At 45.2% G+C, this 17,607-nt stretch overlaps 1 protein-coding gene across 1 annotated transcript in view; it reads left to right on the top strand.

The window, feature by feature from the left end:
* The window catches only part of ptprn2 (protein tyrosine phosphatase receptor type N2), a 177,143-nt gene that overhangs the window by 155,116 nt on the left and 4,420 nt on the right, over positions 1 to 17,607 (top strand). Inside the window, 8 exon segments of the mRNA XM_031584363.1 lie at positions 915 to 1,017; positions 1,020 to 1,061; positions 1,747 to 1,820; positions 7,147 to 7,224; positions 11,101 to 11,220; positions 11,596 to 11,762; positions 14,428 to 14,481; positions 16,361 to 16,425. Of these exon segments, the coding sequence (XP_031440223.1) occupies positions 915 to 1,017; positions 1,020 to 1,061; positions 1,747 to 1,820; positions 7,147 to 7,224; positions 11,101 to 11,220; positions 11,596 to 11,762; positions 14,428 to 14,481; positions 16,361 to 16,425 (703 nt within the window).

Genomic DNA, 17,607 nt, shown 5'->3' with positions numbered 1-17,607 from the left:
CCACACCCACAGCTCTGTCAGACAAGCCTTGCTCTCTTTTCTTCTCTTATTCCCTCTCCCTTCTTTTTTCTCTCCCTCTCTCTCCCACCCTCCCTCCCTCCTTTGTCTCCGGTGAATTCAATTCAATTTGGTCTTCTCCGGGAGACGGCTTAGACGCGGACAATCTTATCAGCGTTTTTGCAAGCAGTGAAAGGGTTGATTGAAGCACCCCTGAAGTACGCGTGGATGCAGACGGACCTTTCAGGAGTCTTAATTGCATGCGATTGTCAGTCCGGGTCCCCTCCTTCCCTCCCTCTCCCCCTCTACCTTCCTCTCTCCCTCTCCCTTTCCCTCCCTCCCTCTCTCCATCTCTCTCTCCCTCCCTCCCTCCCTCCCTCCTTCTCTCACCGGTAGTGTCGTGCTCACGCATAGCACAGAGGTGCAGGATTAGCTGTCTGCGGCTGCTGTCTAGGGTGGCGTAAATGGGGGATCAGTGGGCCGACGTGCGGCCGGAGGCTCTGCCATGGCGTATGGTGAGGTGGGTCGTCGGGGCCGGCATGAATGGTGAAGTCGGAGCGAGAGCTTGGCACTGCATCTGCTCATGGCAGGAGGATGCTGGAATGTGCATATTCACATATTCACAGACAAATACAAACACTCCTGTTTTTAAACACAGTTCTTGGTACTGGCCAATCAATTCTTTGCACACACAATGGCCAAATAAAAATCTCCAGCATTCAGTTGTACATCAAATGTGCTGGTCCCCCCAAATAACATCGGAAAAAAATAGCGTGTCTCTCATGTCTAATCTTTTGTGGCACAGACAGTTTTATATTTGTTACAGAAAGTGTCTAGCAGTGGGAGTCTTTGTGACATTCTAATTTGATCCTCTTTCTCCTCCCCCCCCCCCCCTCTGTGCATCTGTCTCTCTCCAGTCGTACATGGAGGACCACTTGAAGAACAAGAACCGACTAGAGAAGGAGTGGGAGGCTCTTTGCAGCTACCAGGCTGAGCCAGGGTTCTCTGCTGTGGGCCTGGAGGCCAGAACGCCCCGCGGAACCGCCCCAATGGGGTCCTTGTCTGTAAGTAACCCCTCTCTCTGTCTCACCTCTGTACGCCCCCTCCGTTAAACCACCTCTCTGGAAAAAAAACACAACCTGCTGGGCCTTGAGCTTCTGGCGGGGATCTGTTGAGGGTGAAGCCTTTTAACTAAGGTGCCATTCAGAGCTCCAGCTACCCACTGACCTCTCGGTACTGAGCTGCCCTGGTGAATAAACATGCTCTGAAGCCCAGCCGGGGGTTTCAAGCACCCTGCTGTCAATTGAAGGCTTGAGTATTTGTGTGTGTGTGTAAGTGTTAGAAGGAATACAAAAAGATGTAGTCATACACCTAGGTATTATTTTAAAAAGGCATGAGGAAAAACTAAAACAAAAAAAAATAGCAGGATAAAACCTCTTTTTAGAAGGTATCATGCCTGTGAAATCTAGTAGTTCGGGAGATTTGGGGGGTTAAGATAGGAGTTCTGAGCTCACTTGGGTTGGAGCAGCGGTGGTGGTGTAGCAGTGCATTTCGGTGCACTCCTTTCAAGCGGAAGTGGAGATATTCACAGAAAATGAGCTCGAAAAATGAGACGTACCGCTGCTTCCTCTCTAAATGAAGTGTTATCACCAAACGTAGTGTGAGGGAGTGGAACACAAGAGTCGGAGAGAAAAAGAGAGAGGGAGAGAGAAAGAAAGAGAGGGCTGAAATTATGTGTTTCCATTTCAGACGATCACTCCAGAGTCACCTTGAAGCCTGAGAACAACCACAGCAACTCCGATTACATCAACGCCAGCCCCATTGTGAGTAGCTGCATGCTTCCAGAAAACTGTCGTCATGCCCACCCTCTGCATTTGTTCTTTCAGTCACTTCTCTTCATTTTCTTTTTTTCTTTTTTTGTCATTATTCCCATCATTCTCTTCCTATGATGCTTTTTAGCGATCATTTCTATTCAAATGGTTCACTCATCATTGTCAGTCGTGTACGTTCTTGTCAAAGTTATTTGAAATTTCGACGCCATCCTAAGCCTGGAAGATGAACTCTGCAGTATCAGCTGAGTTGAAATTGCAATAAAAGGTTTTTTTTTCTAGGCGATATTTTATTCATCTGGGCATTGATCTCGCTGCCTTTGTTCCTTGCCTGCCCTTCTCAGCGCCGTCTCGTGAGATGAGCCTTACCTTCTCAGCGCCGTCTCGTGAGATGAGCCTTACCTTTAACAGCAAAAGACCAAGACGCCAAGACGTGCGCATGTAACGGCACACTGAGCATGCTCTCTGGGCCACCCTTTTACAAGGGACGGGAACAGGAGACCTTGCTATTTGAACAGCTCAAATTCCTTGCGGGGCTTTTGAGTGTTCAAGTTTTTCTTTACGAAGCTGTATCAAAACTGGGGGGGGGGGGGGATATATATTTATGCTATTTATGATTTGGCTGGAGGGGCCAGGCAGAGAGAGGGGGAGGGTGGGAGAGATTCCATTAAACGAACAGGAAGCTATGCATTTCAAATCCACTGCCCCAGCCCCTACAGCGGCCAGGAGAGGGATTTGATGGCAGGCTGCACAAACAAGCGCTTATTAAAGTCCCAGGCAATCCGAGGCCACTCATCCATCCATCCGTCCATCCATCTATCTATCCATTTTGACCGCAGTCCTGTCCCCTCCTCCTGGCCCGACTCGAGAAACAAATCGTGCGTCATCAATAATCAATAAGCCCCTCGGTAATCATGCTGAAGGACGGAGATTGAGGTGGAACTTGGAACAGGAAGCTTGAACGTGAATTGTTCTGCATCAGTATTACACCCCACCCCACCCCACCACCATCACCACGTTCTTTTTTTGGGAAGGTGGGTTGAGGCAGTGAGTGGGAGGTGTTGTGCTTGCTGTTGGGAAGGTGGCTCCATTGAGAGGGAAACAAAAGAGGCGAGAGGAAGAGAGGGAGTTAGCGCCCAGCTCCCCCGCGTTGCTAATCGGAGGCAGCGCGGGTGTAGCAATGGCTGATTCAGGGAGGCAAGTATGATGGGGGGGCATTGAGGGTAGGGGTGGGGGGTAATTACACCATAACAGCAGCAGAGAGGGCTGGTGGTGAGGGTGTGGGGTGGGGGAGTTAGTACGGTAGTTGGAATGGGAGGGGGGTGATAATTATGTGTGTCAGCGTTACAGCTTCCTCCTCATTAGGTTGTCGGGGGGGGGAAATGGCCCAAGAGTGAATCATTTCAGAGCTTTTGTGTCCTCTGTCCATTCTATGTCTGTATGTTTTTGTCTTTCTTCAAGGCTGTGTGAGTCTGTGTGAGTGTGTGAGTCTTTTTGTGAGTCTGTGTGTGTGTGAGTGTGTGAGTGTGTGCACCTTCTTGGAATGTAAAAGAATTGTGTGAGGTTTGAGAGGGAATGGACACTGTGACCTTTTGGACTCTTTGTGCTGTCATCTGTTCTTCACACATACACACACACACAGACACACACACACACAAACACACACACACACACACACACACACACACACACACACACACACACACACACACACACACACACACAGAGGGGGAGAGAGATACACCCACACACACTTACCAACTCACTTACAGCAACCTGAAAGAGCGTCTCTCGAATGAATCCCATCTTGATGTTGTCGTGGTAACAAGTGAGATCGAAGATGCAACAGTGTGACCTTTCACCACTATGTCCGAAGGTCCACAACCATCTGTCTGAGGTCTTGCTGTGGGCGCCTCTACAGAAGCAGTAGATGCAATCTGCCTGATACTCTTCATAAAAAACACACAAGTGGCAAACTGGAAACTAAAGATCGCCCTGAGAGTACCTAAAATGCCAGTCTTCCCATTAGGGTGTAGAGTTTCATGGTTTCACTTGTGATAACAGGCTTTATTGTCCTCTTCTCTCGATGCTGGTGAGACCTGCGGCCCAATCTTGACTGAGGTGTCGTGCGCACTGTTTGATTGACTTCCAAAATGATACACATCTCTACTTAAAGTCATTAGATTTTAGTTACAGACATGATCCCCGAGTCTCACTGCTAATGTCACTACTTTAATAAGCCTGCTCATAAACCTTCGAACAAGCCATCAGAGACGGTCTCATACATGCTTCCTGTCATCATCGTTCACAGCTATAATTGCTCTTATATATTAAATTGCTCCCTTCCAACAATTAAGGTTGCACCGAACAATTGTATCCATTTACAGTATGGAATAATGATCGGGGTTGTCATTCAACATAATTGCAGATGCCAAATTAGACGGTTTATTTCTCCCTCTCCCTTTTTGGTCGCCTTTTGTTCGCCCGGAGTTCCCATTCTTTGGCGAGAAGAATGGATCGGCGTGGGGGGAGTAGCGACGCCGTGCAAACTTGGCGCTCCCAGGCGAGTCGTGACGGCGGTGGTCCGCGTGGGGTGAGGCGCGAGGGAACTCCGGCGCTTTTGTTTTCGACGACCACCGAGTCCGTGCCAGGCATCCTCCCCTCGCCCGCCTCTAGTGTTCCTTCACGCCCTGATTTGATTTCTCCTGCCGTGTCTTTCTCTCCGTCTCTCAATCTCTCTCTCTCTCTGTCTATCATTTTCTCTTCCTCCTCCTTTTGCTCTCTCTCTCTCTCAACCTCTCTTTTTTCTTTTTCCCATAGCCCTACGCCATGCAGGGAGGTTTAATATCGCAGTGCCTGGTTCGAAAATCTCACACTTCACGCGCACTTCACACACTCATGTACACCAATTACACACGCACACACACTGGGTACAAGAAAAAATGTGTGACCAAGGCTAGCCCTGACAATGGACGTAGGCCTGAGCACTGCAGTGGAGCACATACCCCCCAACACACACACACTTAAAGTACCCAGGCCTTTGTGTCCAAACAAAATAGCTGGTTTCTGAAGCAATGACAAATTCCATTTCGTTTAATAAGTGGATCTGTTTCAAGGGTTTTTCTTTTTTTCCAACCCCTGCCCACCATGTAGTCATGATTAAAGCGTTCTCTCTCACCATCCCACTGGCATTACTAATTTCGCAATACGATGGTGCCGACAGGTCTTTTATTTTTTTATTTATATCTGTATTTTCAAAAACATTTCATGAATGGAGTTTTAGTGTTTTTCCAGTGCATGTGGACTGTGAAGGATGCTCTCCAGCGGTGCGAAGGCCCATCCAGGCGTTTAGTAACACGGTGAATGGCAGAATATCGGCCCCCCTCGTCCAAAACACAGCACCATTTAAAAGCATTCCACTCAGACAGGGGGAGCAGAGACAAAGCACTGTGAGACCGTGCGTGTAGTTGAGTTCACACACACAGCACTCATGCCGTTTTTGTCTCTTGTACACACACACACACACACACACACACACACGTAAAATGTTTCAATCAAATGGCAGAAGAGGCAAATCTCATCTCGGTCTCAGTAATTGGGCTTGATGCTCTTAATGGACACAAAACGGCTTTTTTTTACTTCTGCGCTGAACGCTGCCTAGTCTGGGGTTAGGGAGCAGGGAGCGAGGGGGTGAGAGGGATGTGTGGGCCGCACGGTCAGGAAGTATTCACTCCTTCATAGCAGCTCAGCGCCACTTCGGCTCTCATGGCTGAAAGGTGTGTTGGAAACACCTTCCGTCTGCTGTCAGAAAGACACGCACTGAACCACTGTAACACCACCCAACAGAGTCACATTCAGAAGTGCACGAAGAGGACACAAAGTCAGAGTCAAGTCACCAAAAAAATAAAAAAAGAGAACACCAGGCAAAGAGATGTAGAGAAGATCCCCGGTACAAACTCATCGATGTCTCTTCACATCGCTGTGCAGACAGGCTAGCATTGACACGGTAGGGAGGGAATGTGTCAGTGTGAGCCGTGTGACAGGCACAGACAGAGAGAGAGAGCGAGAGAGAGACTGACTGAAATGCTGGTCTCTGCCACCGTTACAATAGTATTTTTTCCACAAGTATACACAAAATGGGTTTTATACTGCCTGTGCAACCAGGCTGAAGGGCTTAAGGGGGACGGTGTTTGCTAGAGAGCGGGAGAGACAGTGAGCATTACTGCTGTCTGTGGCTGACTATTTGTTGGTCTGCATACTGATAGCACACATACTATTGCACACACACACACACACACACACCGTCACACACACACACATATGTATGTGCACCCACACACACTCTCGCACACGCAAACAGCCTTGCTGAGAGTTTGATCAATATTTGTGTTTACTAATGTCTCACTTTACCACTGTGGTAAGTGTCAGAAGTATGAAAGAATAAACATGATGGGAGAGAAGAGAGAGAAGAGTCAGAGTCAGATGGAGAAGAAATATGGATGGTTCTGAATAAAGACATGGAGGGATGAAAAGAGGAAGGGAGGGAGGGAAAGAGGAAGGGAGGGAGGGAAAAAAAGATGTATGTTAGTGGAGTGACTAAGTCTGCTAATTTCTCTGAGTTCTTATGTATTCATCTACTGTATTTATTTCTCTATCCTTTATCTCTGATGATCTAGAAATGATTACTCACATGTTCATAGATGCCTATTTGTTTCACTCGGTTGCATCACTGACATTGATGACTTGTTGATTTGACAACTAGTATGTCTTCAAATAAGGCAAAGCACCTTTCGGAAAACATACCCAAAATGACAGAAAAGCGTTGCAGAGGAGTTGTTATTGGTCTTGGTTTGGAAGTGCCAAAAAAACATTATGGTGGTCAGGAATCCTCTTTTTAGATTTCTCTAATTGGACCAAAAAGTGCCCGGGGAGACGGGGGATGAAGGACGTGTTGATTTGACAGATGGCAAGATAAACAGATCACAGATTTCACCTCATATTACTTTTTATTTTATGTTTTGAAAATATGCCATAAAAAAAACGTGTATTTCCTCTTTTAAATCAATGAGGGTATACTTTGTCTTGGATGATAAGCAAACAAAAATCTAGATATTTGTGTCCAGACCGGGCAGTATGTGATTCATGGCATTTCATGTGAAATAGGCATCCTTTGTCAAGTGATGACCATTGAGTGTAGTGCGTGACTTAAAGTGATGTAGAGCATGTGGGATTATTGATCACTGATCGGTCATCCACAATAATTGGATTGTAATGAAAGGGTTTTAATCTCTTTCTCACTCTGTCTCTGGCTCTTTCTCAGATGGATCACGACCCTCGTAACCCTGCCTTCATTGCTGCCCAAGGCCCCCTGCCTGCTACTGTGGCTGATTTTTGGCAGGTAAGAAACAGCATCACCTCCTTGAAAAAGACCTTCACACTTACAAGGGAAAAGCACAACCCTCTGGGAAGGTTCTAGTATTTATGATGTCACGCACTGCAAGTGGCTGCTGTTAAGCTGTCACGTGTACAGGTACTGATTGTGCATCAGGCTCATGGTACCTCAACAACATATAGAGTTTACCTTTACACAATGATAAAACCGAACATAGCGTTCATATATGTGCTGTATGTGAAATCTGTCGGTGGATGGAGTAGTGTTAATCCAAGAACAGAGTAGGCCTACGTTTAATAGCCCAGTAATTATCTTTATGCAATCAATCATCCATAGCACTGTTGTTCATTATTATGCACACGAGACGGCAAAGGAGACTTTGATCGATCAATATCACTTTTGGTTTTAATCAAACGCTACAGCGATGAAATCATTCATTCCATTTTACACAAACACCTGCCTTTGGACAAATAAATCTTCTATTGTTTTTCACGGACCCCTACACACATTGATTACAACTCAGGGCACAAACCAAGAACAGGATGTGACTAATTCCCACTTCCCACTATTGGCGCCTCTGTCCGTTGCATTAACGCTGAGCATGCTATCAGACGTCATAAGCCCAGGTCCCCGATGCTATACGGTGGGGATTGGAGCGCTACAGTTGTCCTCAGTTATCAAGTGCAGGCCTTATGGAAACATATTAGCCTAATTAGGCCATTAGGCCATCCGTCCGATCATACTGGGCCGTTCGTCTGCTGCAGAGGGCTGCTGCTGCTATGGACACAGAGGTGAAGGTTTAAAAGGCCAAGGCACCAGATGGTTTCCAGTCCTGTCACAGGGCCCGTCTCTGGTGTGTACAGGCTAGGTATGAATGGTAGTTTTTAAAAGGTGTGTGTGTGTGTGATTGTGTGTGTGTCTGCACTTGTGTGTGCATGTGCAAGTGCATCTGTGTCTGTCTGACTGTACGTGTGTGTGTGTGTGTGTTCTCTGCTCTTCTATGTGGATACATTTGAAGGTTTGCCAGTGATTGGGTGTGTATGTGTGTGTAAACATCCATGTCGGCTTGTGTGTGTGTGTGTTGTTTGTGTGTGTAGAGAGAGCTGGCTTGTTTTCTGCCCTTGTCGTCCTTGTTGTGCCCACACATATTAGTCATTCAGAGAATGGCTGCACCAGTGTTGTGTTGTTCGCTAATGGATTAGATTGTGATGTTGAGGTAGAGGTCTCCATGTTAACACATCAATTATGATGTGATCTCTTCATACTGTTAGTCTTTTGTTTGAGAAGTGTGCTTTGATTGAACTGGTTGGCTGTCTTTTTAATGTGTTGATTCTGTCATTTTTTTTTTCATTCTAATTAACCATCCGTTTGTGCCAACTCCAACTACAAAAAAGTTGATTATCATTGTTTGTTTTTTTCATAGCTGCCATTTTGTCAATTAATCAGTAAATATCCATTATCTAAATTGAATTAACTATTTACCCGCAAATTAGTCACAGTTGAATCCTCCCTATCAAAACATGCCTTTCAATAAAATAAAAGTATTAAAAACCCAACTGAGAATGATTAAACTTTTTAGCGCAACCTCCTCCACAATTATTTCTAATGAGTCATTCCCTTTCTATTTCTTTTTTTCTTTTCCACCCGAAAGTTCAATTCAATTCAATTTAAAGTTACGTTAATTGTTCTCATTATTTCAAATGGTGGTCCCCCTTTTCCGCATCTGAAAGAGGCCAAAATGGAGTCTGGGCCGGCCAGGCTAATGGAGGGGGGTGAAGGAGGAGACTCTTCAGGTTGGGCTTGTGTCTAATCCCAGCAGTAGCCCAGCAAGCCCCCACCCCCCACCCAAACCTCTGCCTAATCCACCACTCCTGTCCCCTTATCCTCCCCCATTCCCTCAATCAACTCTCCCTCTCTTTTTCTTCCCTCTCTCTCTCTCTCTCTCTCTCTCTTTCTCTCCCCTCCCTGTTTGAACAGTTCCTGTATTGCACCTGAGTAAGCCTTATCCATCTCCAGCACACTATTGACATTTTCTCTGGATTAGATCGACTCTGTTAGGCTTTCAGCTGTGTGTGGGTTGGTTTTTTCTTTGCTTCTTCATACATTTGTTTGTATCAATCCAAATCCTCTGGATATATAAATATATTAATTTAGTCAAACACTTATACTGTATATAAATTCTGATCACTTACAGCCAATGAGTCGAATTTTCGATGAAAGGTGTTTACAGTAATTAGAGCTAATTTAGGTTTGAAAAATCTTTTCAGGACATGTTTCTGTAGGCTTATGAAACCATTGTAATGGTATGTATCATCCTCTGAACCAGCAGACACAACAAGGCCCCACATTTTTTTTTCAGTTTACAAGAATACAAAATAGGCAGGGGCATGACAGAAATGCAGCAAAATGTGTACTCACAGGTTTGCACGCTGTTTTACCGCTGGATTCTTAAACCCTGAAAGGCAGAAACAGACAGTAAACAGCACATACTGAAAAAATGTTATATGGTTAAAGGCCTAAAAATGTAATACACCGATAACAGTATGAAGATAAATGCTCTAAAATGTGAGGTATTATATGAGATCTTATGTAAGTTACTTTGGTATGGTCAGAATATATGTAGATAAATATAAAAATAACATAGCTTTGTTTGGTAGGTTGTGGAGACTGGCACTTTTATTGTAGCGTGTCATCTTGGCACATCTCTGCTAATGTCTCCATGGGGATACATCACAGGTGCGCTTGTGTGATTAGTTTATGGTCAAGACCATTGTATTTTTATGGCTCTCATAAAAGTCAGTGTTTTTTCCTCATTTTCCTAATGGCCCCAGTGGGGCCTTAGATCTTCCAAGGACACATTAAAGTGTGATAAGGGGAAATGGAGTGTAGCGCGAAGGCTGCTAGCTTTAGCATTACCTTTTAGGCTTTGCCGCTGTCTTTAGCATTACCTTTCAGGCTCGCCACTGTCAGCTGTGAGATATGAGTGCAGCGAGCAAGCACAGACACCTCTGATCACTCAGCCACATGCAGCGGACGGATGGCACCCGCACAGACATTCAGTTCAATTCATTCAATGCTTTAGCCGCTAATGTCATACTCAATTTTGGCAGCTAAATCGCCACAGTGAATTTCCCCCTCCAAGATATGCAAACACATTGGTGATGGTCAGTCTTTTAAGGAGGTGCAACAGAATGTGGTGTTGAACCTGTTTACTTTGCTTGTTCTTGACAAACACTTTGATTGACAATGTGAGACAACTCTTCCAGGCCACTGTGCGTGTTATTATAATTTGCCGCTTCACTATTAATTGCCTGATTGTTTTAATTAATGAGCTGAAGAGTCTTCTCACCTTGTCTGCACGGCTGTAATCAATTCATGATTGGAAGATTGTGATGGAACAGTATCAGCTCGCCAGTCTGTGGAGAGATAGGCAGTATAACTGACAAACAAGAATGGGTGATTTTACCACAGTCTGAGGTGCAGCTTTTGTACTATGTATTCCACCAGTATTGAGTGCTATTACGCTAATGTCAGAAATTAGAAGTGCATTGTGCGTGAGTGTGAAGTGATCACAGATCCTCGCAGGCTGCCTCGTGATCAGCAATCATGATGCAAGACCATTCCCTTCCTACTTAAAAACTATGGAATTAAGTATGGATCAATTTCCACTTGTATTTAATAGTTTGTTAAATATCAGAAAATGGAACTCTGCAGTTTTTGACCATCTCCTCACACACTGCATGTATGTGCTCATCATGGAGTTATGCCACTGTGGCCACGCCCACAGAGCACAAATGAGGAGTGTTTCTTGTTTGTTTTTTGTAGTGTCTCTGTAACTAACCTCTGTTTTGTGCGTGTGTTTGTGTGTGTGTGTGTGTGTAGATGGTGTGGGAGAGTGGCTGTGTGGTGGTGGTCATGCTCACTCCCCTGACAGAGAGCGGTAACAAGCAGTGTCATCAGTACTGGCCCGATGAGGGCTCCACCCTCTACCACATCTACGAGGTACGTCAGAAACAGAGCGAGTGTCTGATGGAGCGTATCAGGTGGGGAGATGAATGAGCGTAGTGCACAGGGAGTAGTGAGTTATAAGTCTTTATATCTGAGTATTTCTGATTGTTACTATATATATTGTGATAGCTATGGTAGAAAAAAAACTACTTTAACCAGCAGAGAATATCTGAAGAGCAAACACAATCAGACTTAATTCCACATAAGAGCCCTGTCTAATATCTATGTATGTATGTATGTATGTATGTATGTATGTATGTATGTATGTATGTATGTATGTATGTATGTATGTATGTATGTTTGTATGTATGTATTGTGTGTGTATCCCTGCTGTGATAACAGTACTCCAATGCTCCATTGCCACTGCAGGTGAACCTGGTGTCGGAGCACATCTGGTGCGAGGACTTCCTGGTACGCAGCTTCTACCTGAAGAACGTGCAGACTAACGAGACACGCACCGTGTCGCAGTTCCACTTCCTGTCCTGGATGGACCAGAGTGTCCCCGAGTCGGCCAGGACCCTGCTGGACTTCCGCAGGTAAGGTTGCAATTTTGAGAGCAGACAAGCTTTCTCGTTTTAAAGACTGGAACAGGCTGGAGTATCCTGACACCCTCCCGGTGATCGCTGCCCGTTGCCCTCTGCCAGTTAACTCTACTTCCCTCTTCTCCCTCAGTGAGTGGCTCACGTTGTTGTCTGACTAAGAGCAGGTGTCTTCTTCAGTGCACTGTCGATTTTAGGCCACACGCACACACACACACACACACACACACACACACACACTTGGCAGCAAATTAACTGTCCACGTTGCGTGGCAATCCTTAATTTAAACAGGCAATTAAATGTGAAATGTCCAGCAGTAAAAGCGGGGTGAGGAAAGAGAAAAGCCGATGAAGTGTGTTTGCTCGGGTCGGTGTGTGAGCTCGCTCTGATGGCCCTCAATGGCTCCCCTGGGTCAGACCGTAAGCAGTTGGAAAATCCTTTTAAATGAGAATATATACCTCAGAAGAGTGGGCCAGGTTCGATCCACTACCACCCCCAGCAGCACCACCTCCACTGTGTGACCAGAGACACAGATATCAAGGTGTTTGGTTGGTTTGGAACACAGTTTGTTTTGTTGGTTTTGCACTTTTAACAAAAAAAAGCTTTCTCTCCCACCCGCTATCTCTGAAATGAAAGAAGAGGAAATGAAACCGAGTCCAAGAGGGAGATTGTAATACTTCTTCACAATTTTGTGTGCTTTTTACGCTCTCAAATGTGGTGCATGGGATATTTGATTGTGGCGGAATCGAATAGATGCCCGTTCACTTATTGCAGCTATTAACCAACCATCCTGAAGATTTCAAGAGGAGATAATCCACCCGCATCCAACCATCCAAAAACACTGTTTTGTGTTTACGGGCCCACTTCACTTCAACAAAAGGGAAGCTGAGTCAGAAGTAGTTTCTTTTTCTTTGAAGTCAAAATGAGATTCTAAATGATTCATTCATCCATCTTTCCCTTGCACTTTGCACCAGTTGCAGTTAAAGGTTCCTCCTCGATAACATACAAAAGCATTTATTCCTTTTGCTGGTTTCTATGCGCTGCTTTCTGGCTTCTTACTCCTCATCACAAAGACTATGAGACAAGCAAAACTCAGCTGACATTTTGTTTTACGGTTTTACATTTTTCTATGGTTTATTTTTGTTGGGTTTCTTTTGGCCAGCTAATTAGCGGTTGCCAGTGTCATTTTTGTGATGTTGCAGCTAGTAATATGAGCCCAGTTGCATAGTCACAAAAGTGATCATTGGAGACTGTGTCTCTTCAGCCAGGCCCTTGCTTTTTCCCCGCTTCTTTTCCTCTCACTCTCTCCTTGTATCTCTCTTTTTTGTTTTTTTGCCGACTCTCCACTTCTCTTGCTATTCCTGGTTTCTCCCCACTAACTTCTCTGATCTTACCTGCCCCACACTCGCATGGCGGCTCCCAACCATCTGTCCTACTCTCAGTCAACTAAAACACCTGGATTGTATGATTGAACCAGAATCCTTCTGAAAGCCACTCTTATATTTCGGTTGGATGTTGGTTTGATGCTCAATTTTTACCAAATTTGATGTGTGTTAAAATATTATTCTTACACGTATCTTATATACTAAATCAACAGACTGTACCTGAACCAGTAGGTTGTCTTGACAATATTGATTTAGACAAATGTGTTGTCGTATATGAAATCCAAGTGTCCAAAGAAGACAAGGAGTGAGATATACTTTTTTTGTAAGTTTTGTCCACATTTGCTGTCCAGTTGAAAGCATCCATTGTGGTTTTCAGCTTATCAGTAAATTGGTAATGACAATTTTTTTGGAGTTATAGGAAAATAAATTGGCTTTCAATGAAACAAAACCCTCATTGGTCATAATTGTGTAATTGCTTGTGTGTGCATATGTGCGTGTGTGTGCATGTGTGCGTGAGCGCGTGTGTGTGCATGTGTGTGTGAGTGTGCGCATGTGTGTGTGCATGTTCTAAAAGTGTTGGCCCTCATGTTCCTTTTACAGGCGTGTAACATTGATAATTGTGCAGGGTTAATGTGCAGTGGATTGCACCACCTCGCCACGGCATCCATCACCACCCTAACAGCATGTCACAATATGGAGTTTTAAAAGGACCAAATTCCTTTTAATTGCTTAACGCTCGCTCATTTTGTCTCCGGATGATTTTGATTGACAAGGCACTTTAATGGAGGGGAAAGAACGGTCACAGTTTTCCATCACAGTTGAAAGTGTATGCAAATAGGATGTTGTTTCTGTGTGCATTCAGGCAGAGGAAGATCAGTCTAAATACTTTAAAAGACCCAAACTCTAATTCCATTCAGCATATTTAAAACTAATGAAGTCAACAAAATATATACTTGTATGTGTAGGCCATGAACTTCGAAAAAAAAGTAATTCTCTGAGACAATCCAACTTCATAAAGTATATTTTTGTTACTTGTGTGAAACTCTGATTTAGGTTTCCTCGTGATAATTATCTAGTAATAACTCCGCTGCAAGTACAGGGAGAGCTGTATAGTACAGGGAGAGTATGTATAGTTAGTATGTATAGAGTATGTAAAGTATAGTATGTATAGCTGTATAGTATGAACATAAGTCAGACAGACAGGACCTGAGCTGCATTGTTTTCTTGTCTTGTCATTTATGGCATATTTCCTTCTCTCTTTTTCTCTCTCACAACAGAAAGATTAACAAGTGCTACCGGGGTCGGTCTTGTCCGGTCATAATCCACTGCAGGCAAGTATATCTGCCTCTTTCAACACACACACACACACACACACACACCCCAATTGTATCTCTACAACAAGCCACTAATGCAAAGGGTGAGCTGATGTATCTGAATTCAGAGTTGTTTTCCATTGGAGTCACTGATAGATTTTGAGCACTTGAGAGCCCCCTCAGAGTCACATCTGGTTTCAACCATTTGCCTTGTGCAGTGTCAGAATCTCATTCTAAATCGCTTTTCAGTTGGATCAGTTGAATTCGCACAGTTAAGTCGCAGTGTGTGTGAGAGCAGTCATTTGGCGTTCTCACAGAAGATGTGTGTGTGTGTGTGTGTGTGTGTGTGTGTGTGTGTGTGTGTGTGTGTGTGTGTGTGTGTGTGTGTGTGTGTGTGTGTGTGTGTGTGTGTGTGTGTGTGTGTTTGAGACCATCAGACAAAAGGGAGGGGGCCTGGGCAGGGCTCTGTGGGTGAATTCATCCCTAGAGTGTGAAAGCCACCAGAGAGCAGATGGCCCCCTCGGAGGCTCCTTCTCCGCGCAGTAGTGACTGACGCCCGTGATTGATGCCCTCTGCTCACCGCACTCCCGTTTGAAAAGAGCCCGTCTTAGCTGAGCGGGCGGCTCCAAATAATGCAGCATGACCTTTTCTGCTCCTGATGGGTCAAGGAGGTCAGGGGCGGTCACCCGTCTCATCCAACCCCCGACCCTCAGCTTTCATCTGCAAGGATTTGCATCGCAGGCCATGCGCATTTGCATGCTTAGTCTGCCGCTGACGTTTGCCTGGTGATGTGTGACACTCCGCAAGAGTCACTGTCTTTATAGGCGCAGCTGCACTGTGGGTTAGTGTAGCCAGCATGGCCTACACACAGGCCAGATTGCGCGTCGTGGAATAGGTAACAGAGGATTAATGAACCATCCGTTTTTTTGAGGCTGGTGCAGCCTGGGAGGTTTGATTGCCAAGAACTTTATTAGCGGGATGCTAGCTCTGTGTGCCAGTTAACACGCGTGCAGTCTGCAATTAAAAAGCAAACACATATGTGCACCTCGTTATGATGTGCACTGGCAGTCAATGGAGAGAGAGAGTCGTTCCAAGACTGTATGACAGAAGTATGATACAGCGGCATGGGGCTGTCTTAGAGGCCTGGGAAAGTGGGTTGTTGCCCTTCAGTATTATAATGGCAATAAGCAGCTGGAGATGTTTCTATGATTCACATACATACAACCCCTCTCACAAGGACACTAACATTAACAAAAAAGAGACCTTTCTCATTTATACATACATAAATGTACACTTCTTTCTGTCGCTCTCTCCCTCACACACACACCCACAGACACATTTAAATGCTTTCTGAGAAGAAAGGATTAAAATGAGATTCCCTGTTATTTCTGGGCAGAAGCAGTTCAGCCTTAAACGGTGCTTATTTCAGTGCTGTCTCACTGCCATTCAACTTTTCTCATTAAAGCATGGATCAATACCCATTTTAGTTAAGGGTCTCTCACACTCTGATAATTGTATTGTTTTGTATCGGAATAATTAGTTTGTCATATCACATCAGTTCTCAAACATATCTTGGTCTTTCTTGGCTTGCTCTCAGAAACAGTGAAAATTCACTAAATCAACAGACAACCAGGAGGATTAGGCTTGTTTTTGTTGTTTGCAACAGGACTGTTGTACACATGCTCGGCGATGATGCAACAGCAAACAATGACACTGAAATAAAAGAAAAAGAAATGAGCAATTTGTTTTCGTTTGAGAGGCAAGCCTTCTTTTTATGTTGAAACCCAAACAGGTTTCTGCTTTTTTTTCTCCTTTCTAGCGGTGCTAATGAGACTCTCTCTTTTTCCCTCTGCCTCCCTCTTTTTCTTGCTCTCTATCTCCCTCTCATTGTTTGCAGTGATGGCGCCGGGAGAAGCGGAACATACATCCTGATTGACATGGTCCTCAATAAGATGGCTAAAGGTGGGAGTCGATAGGCTTCTTTTTTTTTTACCCCTTCTTTCTTGCGTGTGTGGAGGCGTTGCCGTGGCAACACTAAAGCCTCAATTTTCAGCAGAAGGTCTTGCAATGCATTAGAGGATGACTGAGGGTCCTGCTTGAATACTCAAGGATCTGAGGAGAACAAGGGAGGAAGGAGGGGGAGGGAGGGAGGGGAAGAGAGGAAGAAAAAGGGAAAGGATTGAGGACTGAAGTAAATTGGAAAAATTCCCAACAAAACGAGGGGAGGAAAATGCTGTCAGGAGCTGCTGTAGGTTTTGGCTTTAGACATGCTTTCTCCTTTGTGCCGAAGGTATTTACACTCTAATTGTTTCTTGTGGAGAATGAAAAATATATTTTTTCATTTAATTCAAAAGGACCACAGTAATTCCAGGTGAAAAGAGGTCAGCTCTTTGGATCTCAACCACAATCTCGGTGCCTTACTTACCAGTAGACAAATTCTGCTCTCCCCTTCTCAACTCCAACCTCAGCAGGGTTGCATTAAATTAAACAGCTCATGTGAATCTAGCCAAGAAGACAATGGGGTGGCCTCCGCGCCCCCTTCTCCCACCCCTCGTCACCCCCAGAACCCTCCTCCTCTGGCCCCTGCCCCCCCATCCTCTTCCCCAGGCGGAGCAGGTCATCCGTGCATCTGCCGTGACCCCGTCCTTCCCTGGGTCTGTTGGAGTCAGTGGGATCTCAGGCCACCTGACCACGCTGGCCACCTCCCTCCATAATGAGAGATCAAAGGCCAGAGGCAGGGCAGGGCTCTACCCACTGGGAGGGCCCTTTCCCAGGCTGTCAGGGGCCTCGGTGCTGGGGCCTCGGCCGGTTCTCCCCTGGTTCTCCTTTTGTCTGTCTCTGAGAAGGAGGCCCAGGTTGCTGCTCGCTGTGTGCACTTGTGTGATCAAAGCAGCAAAGGCTGATGGGAACGGCCACACTGCCGCTCTCCTTCCTCCACCTCCTCCCCTTCATTTGGTCTCCGTTTTCTTTTTCTGCGATTTTTTTCTACCCCCACCCCCCGCCAACCCCGATTTCTCAGAATGAATTGTAAATTACTCAAGAATGCTGTTTTATTCCCAAAGTCTTTTCTTGTGGAAGAGAGGCTTCTCCCTCCTAAACTGAGGCATCCAACACTTCTTAAGACTTGAAAGTGTTGGAGCACTT

This window comes from Clupea harengus, chromosome 17 (assembly GCF_900700415.2).
Source record: "Clupea harengus chromosome 17, Ch_v2.0.2, whole genome shotgun sequence".
In the NCBI taxonomy this organism is placed as follows: Eukaryota; Metazoa; Chordata; class Actinopteri; order Clupeiformes; family Clupeidae; genus Clupea; species Clupea harengus.
Note: the sequence above shows the minus strand (reverse complement) of the source record. Positions and strands in the feature narration are given on the sequence as shown.